Genomic DNA, 13330 nt, shown 5'->3' on the forward strand with positions numbered 1-13330 from the left:
AAATTGAAAAAGGAGAGTCCTCCTCCTTTTTCAATTTTCTGTATGTATATAAGGCATGATGATAGGAGTTTATCACATAGTCTGAAGAAAGCACGTGTGTGTGCTGAAACGCGTCACTATGCTCGTAATATGTGACTGAATAAACCACAACAGAATTATCATTGCGAGTGCCGGTCTCTCCTTCCTCTATTGCAAGTACTGGGATGCCTTCCTATTGACTCGTGCACCACTCACATCCAAAGCAGTGCCGACCCTTTTCTACAAAAGACTTCTTTGAGTCTGGTCGTCCTTCAGTATTTAAGTTTTCTTTGTTGCCAGCCTGGCTATTAAAACCGCCATTCTGTCGCAAAGAGGTTTTTCGGCGGATGTCATCCGCAGGCCTACATCGTTCGTCCGGGACTTTGAGGTCCTTCCTTGTTTTCTGTGAAAGCCTGAAATTTTCAGTCACTTCATTTTTTCTGTCTCCACTGGTCCTGTCCTCTCTACAATCAGGGTTGGACCTTGGTCTGGCCCTTAGCTCTTTGAAGGGTCAGGTGTCGGCGCTTCTATCATTTTCCAGCGCCCCCTGGGGCCTGTATGGACTTTTCTTCAGGGAGTGGCACATATGGTTCTTGCTTACCGTCCTCCTTACCGCCTTGGGATTTGAATCTAGTCCTCTCAGCGCTCCAGGCTCCCCCTTGGAGCCCTTGCGGGCGTTTTCTCTCCGACTCCTGTCCTGGAAAGTAGTTTTTCTGGTCGCTATCACTTCCATCAGACTGGTGTCTTAGTTGGTGGCGCTCTCTTGCAGAGAACCCTTCTTTTCTTCCGAAGGTGGTCTCTGACTTCCATATTAACGAGGAAATTGTCTTCCCTCACTGTGTCCTTCTCCTTCACACCCTACGAGAAAGGAGTTACACCATTTGGACGTTGTCAGAGCTCTGAAGATTTATTTAGCAGCCTCTGGTCCTTTCCGCCTTTATGGGCCCCTTTTTGTCATTCCGAAAGGTCCTTGAAGGGATTGGCGGCTTCCAAGGTGGCGATCGCCGCTAGATCCGGTCTGCAATTGCTGAAGCATACCGCACCCAGAGCAGAGTTCCGCCCTTAGGTGTCACGGCTCACTCCACAGAGCGGTGGGCGCTTCTTTGGCTTCGGAGGAATCGCGCTTCGGCTGCACAGTTGTGTAACGCGGCTACTGGTCCTCCTTACACACATTCACAAATTTTTACCAGGTGCATACTTTTGCATCAGCGGACGCTGCCTTAGGCCACATGGTCTTGCAGGCGGCAGTTTCTTAGATGCCTGCAGGGAGGCTTGCTTCCATGGGTCTGTGTTTTTTTTCCCCTCCCCGTGGACTGCTCCTGAACATCCCATGGTTCCTGTGTCTCCCAATGAATATGGGCGAGAAAAGGAGATTTTTGTATAACTTACTAGTAAAATCTTTCTCGCTCTTCATTGGGGGACACAGCACCCACCCAGTTTTGTTGTTCGACCACTATTGAGCAGTGGCTGGTTTGTAGCCCGTTGGGTCCTCTTGGCATGGTTGGTGTTCCATGTTTTTTCTTGGTTGGCTTGCTTCTCCTACTACTTGTATACAAACTGAAGCTCTCTCTCCAGGCTGGAGGGGGGTATAGCTGCCAGGGGAGGAGCTAACAGCTTTTACTAGAGTCAACACCTCTTAGAGGACATAGCTATACCCACGGTTCCTGTCCCCCCCCCCCCCAATGAAGAGCGAGAAAGAGATTGTTATACAAAAATCTCCTTTTTCAGTCGCAGAATTTTCTGCCACAAAATGTGTTGCATGTGAAGGCTCCCTTAGTTTGTCCACACTTATCTGTCCATTAAGAGTCCATTCACACGTCCGCAATTCTGTTCTGCATTTTGCGGAACGGAATTGCGGACCCATTCATTTCTATAGACCCGCACTTCTGGGTAGAACATAGGACATGTCTAATTGCGGACAAAAATAGGCATATTCTATTAGTGCCGGCGATGTGTGCTCCGCAAAACAAACACGGATGTGTGAATGGGGCCTAACTCACATTCATTGCATCTGCCACAAAGCATGCATACCCTGCTGCCCTGTCTGTAAAGAAAATACAGTAGGAACGTGTGTACCTTCAAAATGGCTGTCCGCAAGGAAGTTTAAAAAAAATGAAACAATAAATACCTGCAGCATTAAAAACAAACAAATTTACTTCTCTTCTACAGACTTGTAATCCATGAAACTGAAATTAATGGGGTTATTCAGAACTTAAATATTGATGACCTTCAGCCTTTTCCCATCTGTATCATGGGGGGGGGACGACGACAGGCTTGACCATGGGTATAGCTGTTGCAACTAGGAGGAGGACACTAAGCACAAAAGTGCTATACCCTTCCTACAGGGACTAGGCTTAATAATTGTTTTCCTTTTTTATTTTATTTATTTATTTTCTTATTTTTCTTGTAGCGGGATTACAGGCAGTCCTAGCTGCCTGCACTCCCACACGGGAGAACAAAGGGTCCCCAAGCCCGCTGCTCCTTCCTGGTCTCCAGAAGACAAGGAGGACCAGAGGTTCCTAAAGCCTCTGCATCCCACCAGCCTTTGGGTCACCACGGCCGCCCATGACAAGTCCCCTCTATTTCCGGTGTAGAAGCACTCCGCAAGGGGCCGCACACCGAAGGTGGTGACCCACCTTCTACTGCGGCCTACTTCAGATCCACTCACTGCGGGTACTTCTCACCCGGCCGACACCTCTGCTCGGCCAGGGCTCCTTGCGACAGCACCGTTATATGGGGGGTGAGAAGGAGAGACCTCCAGTGGGTGCTCCAGCGCTCCTTTTAATTATCGCGGCGGCCGACTCCATTAGGGGGGCGGGGCATGAGTTCTCTCAGTTTCCCCCTCCTTCATCTAGCTTCCTGGCGCGAATTCTTCACGCTTGTTCTCTGGCTCCACCCATCTCCTGCTCGGGAGAACCTCTGCGGACTCTGTCTTTTTCCGGACAGGCTGCAGTAAGGGACACAGGCCGGGTAACCCCTTTCCCCCCTTCCTACAGGGTCTAACTTTAGCCCTCCTAGCTTTCACTACAGGTACTCACTATGTCCGAACCCAGATCCTAGGTTCCAAAACCGGCAGTCACTTCCAAGCAACATTTTGCATGTGCTTTTTGTTGCTCAAAATTCCCATCCAGTCGCCCTGAACCCCCCCCCCCCCCCCCCCCGCCCAGCCCATGGTAGAGCCGGAGTGGGTGCGCTTTATGACCAGTCAGACTCTGGGGACCCCTCTGCTACTCCCCATCACGTCCGTCCTGCAAAACGGGCCATACCACCCTCTTCTTGAAGGGTGTCTGCGCCCCCTGTTTCCTCCATCTCCCCGCCGCCTCCCAGGTAGTCTCGCTCTGACGCGTCCTCATTAGAAGAGGTGTGTTTTGAGGATAAGTTGTCAGACGCTGACTTTGTCTCACCGGAGGATCAGTCTTCCAAACTGTCCGCTGTGGTAGACTATCTCATTGCAGCGGTTATAGAAACCTTACAGGTTGGGATCCCTACGCCCTCATCTGCCGGTTCTAGTTTTTCCTTCAGGCTATCCCGCCGCTCGCCAAAAGTTTTCCCCAACCACTCTGCGTTTGATTCCTCCCTTTCCAATGAATGGAACTTCCCTGACAGGCTTTTTGCTTTGCTGAAACTCTTAGATGTCTTACTTCCCTTTCCAGAGGATTTGACAAAGAAGTGGTCCTCCTCTCTTGTTGACCCTCCAGTATCCCGCCTGGCTAAGAATACCACCTTGCCTATGGCGGATGGGGCTTCCTTCTCGGACCCCAGGAATGAGAAATTGGAATCTTTTGCCAAATTTGCCTTTGAAGCAGCTGGCACTGCCATTCGCCTGGTTTTTGGCTCTACATGGGTCAGCAAGGCCATGACTGAGTGGGCAAACAAGCTACGTCAGGGTCTCTGACGACTCAGAGGAACTTTCGGATATTGCAGTGCAACTTTCCCACGCCAGCTCTTACATCTGTAGGCCTCTCTGGACGTGGTCATGCTTTTGGCCCGCTCTCCAGCCCTTTTGGTGGCTATTCGCCGTACCCTGTGGCTATCTTGCTGGGCGGCGGATAATGCTTCTAAACGGGCCTTGACATCCCTCCCCTTTGCAGGTAACAGGCTTTTCGGCAAGCGTCTGGATGAGATTATCTGTGATGCTACAGGGGGTAAAAGCACCCATTTGCCGCAGAGTAGGACGCGCTTCTAAAAAGCGCAGACCTCTTTCGTCCCTTTCGGAGTTTCTCCACCCCGATGCGGCCAGCCGACAAATCTGCCCCAGAGCAAAAGCGCAAGCTATCTTTCAAGCCTCGCCCTCCCTGGCGTCCTCGCCAGAAGGACACCAAGCCCTATACCCCCAACTCGTCCTCTGCATGACATGTGATCTCTGGTGCCCCCCAGTCGAGTGGGAGGTCATCATGTGTTCCAACTTGTTTTGGCTAGCTCACATCTTGGATGCCTCGGTACGAGAAGTCATCTCGGAGGGTTACAAACTGGAGTTACGGTCCCCACCTCCGCCCCAGTTTTTTCGCTCTTCCTCCCTGACCTCACCCTCCGCCGCCCACTCCTTTTTTCAAGCTATTCTCACGCTTCTGCAGCTTTGTGATCCCCAAAAAGGAGGGTACGGTCCATCCCATCCTAGATCTCAAAAGCCCTCAACCGCTTCCTTCGGCTCCGCCGTTTCGGGATGGAGTCCCTGTGATCGGTCATTGCATCCATGGACCCGGGAGAGTACCTGTCCTCAATAGACATCAAGGATGCTTATCTCCATGTTCCCATCTGTGTCGGTCACCAGAAATGTCTTTAGTTTACAGTGGGACCTTTTCATTACCAGTTTGTGGCCCACCTGTTCGGTCTTGCCACAGCTCCCAGGGTCTTTACCAAGCTTCTGGCCTCAGTCATGGCTCTGCTTCATGTCAGGGGGATAGTGGCGATTCCGTACATGGACGTCGTGCGTCGGATGCCCTTGTGATCCTGTGGACGCAGTTCACGTTTCCTTACGTGTTTCCTCTTCCGTTTATTCTGCGTCTTTTCTGGAAAATCAGATACGAAGGTCTGCCCGTCATTCTTGTGGCCGCGGACTGGCAACGCAGAGTATGGCACGCATCTCTAGTCTCCCTCCTCGCCGACAAACCCTGGCGTCTTCCCCTTCGGGAGAACCTCTTGTCGCAGGGACCGATCTTCCACCCGAATTTAGGGTCGCTACATTTAACGGCATGGCTCTTGAAGCCGCTTTACTAGGGGCTCGGGGTTTCTCGGATGCTGTTGTACAGACCATGATTCTGGCTAGGAAGCCATCGTCCTCCCAGATCTATCACCGGACCTGGAAATCCTACTTTAGTTGGTGCGAACGCCACCAGTTGTCTCCCATTCGGTTCCCGTTGCCGCAACTTGTCTTTCCTGCAGTCGGGCATGGACTTGGGGCTGGCTATCAGTTCCCTCAAAGGTCAAGTTTCAGCCCTTTCCATTCTTTTTCAGCGGAATTTTGCTGCACCTTTCTTGCAGGGGTTACCTCACGCTGAGCCCCTTAACGGCCTCCGTTGAATCCTTTTGGACCTTTTAATCTGGTGCTCGGCGCTCTCCAGTCCTCTCCGTTTGAGCCTTTGCAGCAGGTGTCCCTTCGCTTCCTGTCCTACAAGGTGGCCGTTTTGGTGGCAGTCACTTCCATCCGTAGGGTGTCGGAAGTAGCGACTCTTTCCTGTCAGTTGCCCTTCCTTATCCTCCATCAGGACAAGGAAGTCCTTCGTCCAGTCCTTCCTTCCGAAGGTCGTGTCGGCATTCCATCTCAATGAAGACATTATTCTCCCTTCCTTTTGTCCTGCCCCGTCTCATCCTCGTGAGCAGTCGCTCCACACTCTGGATTTGGTTCGGGACATTCGCATCTATCTGTCTCAGACGTCCTCTTTCCGACGGACGGATTCATTATTCGCCATTCCAGAGTGGCTGAGACGAGGGCTGGCTGTGTCCAAAGTTTCCATTTCCCGATGGATTCGTTTGGCCATTTTGGAAGCGTACCGCGTCAGTGACCGGGCCCAGCCCTTCTGGGTTACTGCTCATTCTGCTCGGGCAGTGGGGGCCTCTTGGGCAGTACATCATGGGGGTTCGGCCCTTCAGGTGTGCAGGGCGGCTACCTGGTCGTCTTTACACACCTTTTCTAAATTTTACAGAGTTCACACCTTTGCAGCTTCTGACGCTGTTTTCTGATTGGCCGGATGGCTTCTTCGTTTATGACCCAGCCCTGGGACTGCTCTGTAACGTCTCATGGTCAAGCCTGTGTCCCCCAATGATACGGATTAGAAAACTACATTTTTGTACTTACCGTAAAATCAGTTTCTCTTCCGTTCCTTGGGGGACACAGCTCACACCCATTTTCTCTGGCTGCGGGCCTCGTCGTGGCCTGTGTGATTCTGGGTTTGTACATTGTTTGGTTTTCCTTTTGCTTCCCCTACTGCTCTTGCACAAAACGAGATTTTTGTGAACTCACCTGTAAAATCTCTTTCTCGCGTAGTTCATTGGGGGACACAGACCGTGGGTATAGCTGCTTGCTGCCACTAGGAGGCGACACTAGGCTAAGAAGTGATAACTCCTCCCCTGCAGGCTATACCCCCTCCAGCCTGGAGAGAGCATATCAGTTTGTGCCCAAGCAATAGGAGTAGGAGAAAAAAATCAATAAGGAAAATACAGTAAACAACCAGTAAGTGACAACATCAGTCGGAATGAACCAGAACTGAGGACCATACTGGCCCACCAACCGCCAATATGTGCGGCAAACAGAACACTGGGTGGGAGCTGTGTCCCCCAATGAACTACGCGAGAAAAAGATTTTACAGGTGAGTTCACAAAAATCTCGTTTTCTCGCTAGTATCATTGGGGGACACAGACCGTGGGACGTCCTAAAGCAGTCCACGGGGAGGGAAACAAATCACACGCCCCTGGGGAAAAAACGCCCTCAAGGATGCGTCATTCGCTGCCGCCTGCAAGATCTTGCTGCCTGGAGCAGCAACAGTTGATGTCTAGAAAAGCCCCCCGAAAACTCGGCGAACTTGCCGGAAGACCAAGACGCTGCCCTCTAGAAGCGATGTCTGGAGTAGATGAACCCTAGAAATGACGACCGCTGGTCGGCCAGGCCATCACTCCGCTACGAAGCAACCGACCGCCAGACATCCAGGAAAAAAAGCATCCCGTTGGAAGACGCCAGCTATGACAAGGACCTCCAAGAAAATCAGGCAGAAAACCCATACAGCGGAACGCGCCAGATATGGACCAGCAAATCTCCGAGGCCAAAATGGATGGCAGATAGAGAGTCCGCCCTCAAAATACGAAGGAGAAAGAAGAGAAAACCATGTCCGAGATGACCCGGAAAGCGGCGACCTTCCGCCAGAAGAAAATTCTGGCAGAGCACTGCCTGATGCAAATGACAAAGGACAAATGGACGTACAATAAGAAGAAGTCCCAGAGGGGGGGCTTGTTTGTTCCTGAAACGCCTCCAGCGATCCACCGATCGTCGGGGCGAAGCCGGTTGTTGACCACAACTGTGGAAGCGGAACCAAAATCCAGGTTCGCAGGATCCTCCTCTGGTTAAAGGGAACCGGTAATGGAAAAACCCCATAATTGACATATATGGACTTCCGGGCAGGGACCAAGATAAGAGAATACTCTCCATGGAAAAAAATAGGTCCCGGATTCCATTAGCTATACAACCCATTGCCACCGGTCGAGGAGACCGAAGGGAAAGGTGGTCGGCAATCCAGCTAGAGGAAGGACAGGAAAGAAAAATAGGGGTGTTCCGTTCAAGGAACGAAATCCCTACCAGAGGTGACAAGGTGTGACGGTCACCCGCTCAGCCTGGCTTGGGGGGACCGTAGTCCGCCCCCGGAAGGAGCAGAGAAAGGAATGACCACCATCGCTTGATGTGACACAGAAGTAATCCTAACTGAAGGCAAGAATCACTGTAGTGGTAGACGAGTGCCACAGGGACTAATTAAACATATCTGAAGGAAGGTACCCCCGTAGTGGTAGACGAGTGCCACAGGGACTAAGCTATCCAGTCGAGCGCGCCCAAGTAAGGTGCTGATAGCTATGGCATTGACGCCAGTGCCAAACCCAAGTTGACGACACAAGAACAATAGTTGTCAGAGCAACGGACAGTTAACAGTAACGAAGACCATTAAGAGGTCAGGGCGAAGCCCATTGCCCTCAGGGACTGGCACTGTACAGATCTCTTGGTAATGAAATACACCCCTGAGGAGGAGCCCATACAAAGGAAGCCGCCAGAGTAACGCAAAGGCCACACTCCAGCTGAGGAGGAGGCTACCCCGTACAGGATACCAATCCCAAAGTCAGAAGAAACCGCCGTCTGACGAAGGAACCGTGCAATAGGAATTTCAGTAGGAACCCTAGCATGTAGTGGAGATGTAAATACCCCTTGTACAGTTAATAGCTACAGCCTGCCCCTCCCAGCGTAAAGAAGAGGCCTAAGGACACCCAGAAGTAGCATGGAACCAAGGTATCTCAGTCAACCAGAGACATCGTGAGGCACTCCATCTAAAAAGGGGGCAAAACCAGAGCAACCGCCGAAGCAGTGTCAGGGTAGAACCCCTATCTGAGGGGGCTGACCCACTGCCATGTGTTCGATCTCCGGCCTTTGTGAAAACTACCCTTGCTGTTTTGTCCGAAGTGGGATCTGAACCCACGCCTCCATTTGGAGACCCGAACACCCCACACACGGAAGATATTAACTCTGGAGTCCGGCACATTAGACCACTCGGCCATCCTGACTTAGAGAACACGCTGTAGTAGTCCATGCAGAACGCCAGCAAAACACCCTCACCTAATGAGGAATAGTGGTGGCCCAGAATACAGAGTCAGTGCAACCTTGGCCTCGCTGGGTCGTAATCCCAACATTTGTACAATGGCGTGCACCCGCACGCTGTAGAGGACCAATTTCTGACCGACCTGAACGGTGGAGGCCCATAGGGATGGGAATCTAGGGCACCTGAAGAGCTGCTGAGCGACTCCCCTAAGAGAACAAAGAACGACCTATCTACGCCAACAACCAGCACCAGAAGAGACGGAAGGATACAGTATGGGAGCAGTCCCAGTATCCATATACCTCTAGATGAAGAGTACCAGGCACCAATGGCAACGACTGTTGCCGCGGCCCACCCGTGAAGGAAGCCAAGGCATCTAGTGCGCAGGCTTAGTTGAATTAACGCATGCACAGATGCTCAGTGATTTCCTGTTAGATGTAGAAGGGGGTAATGCCACGACTGTTGAATAGTATTCAGTGGTAGCGCGATCCTCCGTCAAGGAAGGGAGGTAGGGAGATGATCAGAACCGCATCCAACGGTAGTGTAATAACCCCCTCCATGGAGGGGGTAACACGTACTGTAAGCACTACACTCAATGGAAGTGCAACCACTCCACCTATGAAGGGGAGAAAAATATATAGGGAGTACTGTATCCTGAGTTAGCGCAAGTACCTAATCTATGGCAGGGGGTAACGCACCCAGTAGGAAATGACCCCAATGGCAGAGAATTACACCCCTATGGAAGAGGATAATGCATATGAATAGTCCCGTACCCGGTGGGTAGAGAATTCCTCCACCTAAGCAAGGTGGTAATACTTACAGCAAACATTGCCACCCGCGATAAAGCCATAACGCCTCCTATGAGAGAGGCTAATGCGTAACGCCAGTACTGTACCCAGTGGAACAGCAATCCGATAACAACCGAAAGGGGAGACGCGAATGGCTGGCACTGACCCGTGCAAGTGCCGTCAGTCCACCTGTGGAAGAAGGGAATACGAAGGGTAAGGACTGTATCCAGTAGCAATGCAAATGCCGCCTAAGGAAGGGGCAATGCAGACAATCAGTACTGCCGGTAGCATGGATGCAGTCTAGAAGATTCATATCAGAGTCCGCAGAACTGTTCCCTGTTCGCTCAGAACCAACCCCTGTCAGAAGGGAGGGTTCTGAATATCCCCCTAAAGAGGAAGGGTGGAGGTGCGGAGGAGACCGAGGAGGAATGTCCTGCTCGTGCGCAGCTCTACCTCTGATCATCCAGCCACGGCAGTTGTAGGCTGTGACGGCGGTGATATAACCATCAAAACACCCAGGAGGTGGAATCAGCATCCCTATCTGACCGCTCACAGGATTGTGTGGGCGGCACTCAACCAACCCACCCACAATCCAGGAGGGTGGATTGGGAACTGCCAGAGGTCCTCCATTGGATTGCGCATGTGGATTAACAACCAAATGACCCAAGAGGGGTGGATTGGGAATCCAGCAGCTGTGCTCCCCTGGCTTTGTGCAGGTGGAGCATCATCAACCAAACGGCCCCATAGGGTGGATTGGGAATCCTGCAGATGTGCTCCCCCGGATCCGTGCAGGTGGAGCATTATCAACCAAACAGCCCCGTAGGGCGGATTGGGAATCCTTCAGATGTGCTCCCCCGGATCCGTGCAGGTGGAGAATTATCAACCAAACGGCCTCAGCGGGCGGATTGGGAATCCTCAGATGTGCTCCCCTGGATTTGTGCAGGTGGAGTATTATCAACCAAACGGCCCAGCGGGCGGATTGGGAAACCTTCAGATGTGCTCCCCTGTAGTTGTGTAGGTGGAGTATTATCGACCAAACGGCCCAGCGGGCGGATTGGGAATCCTGCAGATGTGCTCCCCTGTATTTGTGCAGGTGGAGTATTATCAACCAAACGGCCCAGCGGGCGGATTGGGAATCCTTCAGATGTGCTCCCCTGTATTTGTGCAGGTGGAGCATTATAAACCAAAACGGCCTCAGCGGGCAGATTGGGAATCCTTCAGGTGTGCTCCCCTGTAGTTGTGCAGGTGGAGTATCATCAACCAACGGCCCAGCGGGCGGATTGGGAATCCTTCAGATGTGCTCCCCTGTATTTGTGCAGGTGGAGCATTATAAACCAAACGGCCCTTATGGCGGATTGGGAAGATGTGTTCCCCTGGGTTTCACATGTGGTGGCCTATACACCAGACGACCCAGAAGGGTGGTCTGGGAATTCTTCCTGTGTGCATTCTCAACCAAACAGCCCCGGAGGGCGGATTGGGAAACTGTGAGCAATCCTCCCCTGTCCAATAGGACATGGGCCCAGCCCCATACCCTACCACCAGGGTGGACATGCCGGCAGGCAGGGGTTAGGGTTAACTTCCTAATCTAAGTAATTGGCCTGCAGAAGGGGACACCGAATAATGCAGAGCCAGCTGCAAACAAACGACTTGCCACAAAGGGTTAACCCAGCTCAGAGGACCGGGAGCGGAGCTCAGCGGGCACCTGGGGGAGGAGCGACAGCTAGTCGGGGAGAATCCGCGCCTAAAGGACGAACCCGCCCCCTCCATAACTGGAATGAAAGTTGCGGCCTAGTAGGCCGCAAGGCCGGGACATAAGGTTTGGCGCACAGCCGACCGGGCGGTACTGCCGGCCGGTTACCACAGCGGGCCTGAAGAGCAGCGCCGATGTCTGCCCACTGATCTGGAGGGGGTGAGTCCCCTCTCGCTGCGGGAACCCATCCCGTGCCGCTAAAAGCTGCACGGGCTGAGTCCCGGTAGGCCCGAAGAGGAGCCGGGGCCTAAATTTTTAGCGCCGGCCGAACGAATAGCCGGCCGGGAAGTGGAGTGACCGGAGCGGCGCTCTGCAAGCGCCCCGGCCGAACACCGGCCGCGGGAGCTCACCCCGCAGGCCGTACAACTGGACCAGTGCCGGCTGCTGGACGGAATCTGAGGAGAACCCAGGCCCCCCCGTCTGGACAGAAGCCCAAACTTACATTGGGGCCTGAGGTAATGTGGGGCCCTCACCAGGAATGGCTCACCTGAGGAAAAAAGGTCCTCCATCTTATGCTGAGGTGACCGGGGGGAAGGGGAAGGGCCGAGGTACTTACCCAATGCGGACTACTCACCCCATCTTCATCCCCTTCTCTTCACCCTTTCTCAGAGTACCAGCAGGGCCACCTCTTCAGCCGCTGGCACACGAAGTGGCAGGAGACTGGAATGGCGGAGGGTCTCGCCGGATTCAGGTGACCCCTTGGCTGGCGGGAAGCAGGGGAGCTGGGCTGCCCTGGTCCACTTTCGTTTCTTGGGGAGGGCGAGCGGTGAGGGATTCCGACACCGGCCTTGCTCCCGGGGTAGACAGAGTGGCTAGGCGACTCTGTTTCCCCAAACCTAAAAAAGGAAAAAGATAAAATAATAAAAGTAAGCCGCCCTGCAAAAGCAGGGAGGTCTGCCTCCTACGACACTAAGCTAAAAACTGATATGCTCTCTCCAGGCTGGAGGGGGTATAGCCTGCAGGGGAGGAGTTATCACTTCTTAGCCTAGTGTCGCCTCCTAGTGGCAGCAAGCAGCTATACCCACGGTCTGTGTCCCCCAATGATACTAGCAAGAAACTGTTTTAGCTTAGTCCCTGTAGGAAGGGTATAGCTGGAGGGAGGAGCTCACACTTTTGTGCTTAGTGTCGCCTCCTATTGGCAGCAGCTATACCCAAGGTCAAGCCTGTGTCCCCTAATAAACTGAAGAGAAACAGATTTTACGATAAGTAGAGAAATCTAGTTTTCCTCAGCCTGTGATACCATGTGAATCGGTCACATAGCCTTTGTCACATCTCCGGCCCGTGCTTGGTTTGCTGTAAAGAGGCTGCAGCCCTTGGACGAGCCATTCAAATAGCTGATTGTGGGGAAATAAACGGGTCCAGCACCCTTCACTTTATTGGAGTGCTGCCTCATCATTTGCTGTTTTGAATGTCGGGAGGTGTTAGAATCCTGAGGATATAGGATATATTGCCACTTTTTACTGAAATTTATTTTTTATTTTTTTTATAATTTATTAAATTGATCGGATGCATTTTTAATAGTCCGCCGTTATTCGCAGGTTGGATTTTTTTTTTTTTTATAAGATTTTAATAAGTAATAATATTCACATTCTTTATTTTCCCAAGGCTTCTCTGAGAAACAAACCCATCCAGAAATTGATTAACAAACGGACAGACTTGTGCAACAAGGACTTTTGCCGTTTAGGTTGCATTTGCTCCAGTTTAAGTCTTACAAAGCACACGGACACTCACTGTCAGCATGAGACCTGTATGTTTAGTTGTGATTGCCTAAAAAACAAGCATAGTGGAAAAGACGGGCTCAAGGATGAGACAACCCAGAATAAATCTGAGACCGCTTTCTCTCTTGTTCCTGGATGCGGTTACCAACCTGTGCAGGCAGAGAAAACTGTGAAGTCTCCAGAAGCCAGGCAGACAGAAGAACAGCAGGAAATGACCGTGGATGGCTCCGGGAAAGCCAAAAAGAGGAAATTTACCGAAGGCAGTAAGTA

At 52.1% G+C, this 13330-nt stretch overlaps 1 protein-coding gene across 8 annotated transcripts in view; it reads left to right on the forward strand.

Moving 5' to 3' along the window:
- Positions 1-13330, forward strand: part of MGA (MAX dimerization protein MGA) — an 80029-nt gene that overhangs the window by 24380 nt on the left and 42319 nt on the right. For all 8 annotated transcript variants that reach the window (XM_044271800.1, XM_044271804.1, XM_044271797.1 and 5 more), the window contains exon 10: positions 12948-13323. In XM_044271800.1, coding sequence (XP_044127735.1) covers positions 12948-13323 — 376 coding nt within the window. The remainder of the gene's footprint in view (positions 1-12947; positions 13324-13330) is intronic.

This window comes from Bufo gargarizans, chromosome 11 (assembly GCF_014858855.1).
Source record: "Bufo gargarizans isolate SCDJY-AF-19 chromosome 11, ASM1485885v1, whole genome shotgun sequence".
Classification (NCBI taxonomy): domain Eukaryota; kingdom Metazoa; phylum Chordata; class Amphibia; order Anura; family Bufonidae; genus Bufo; species Bufo gargarizans.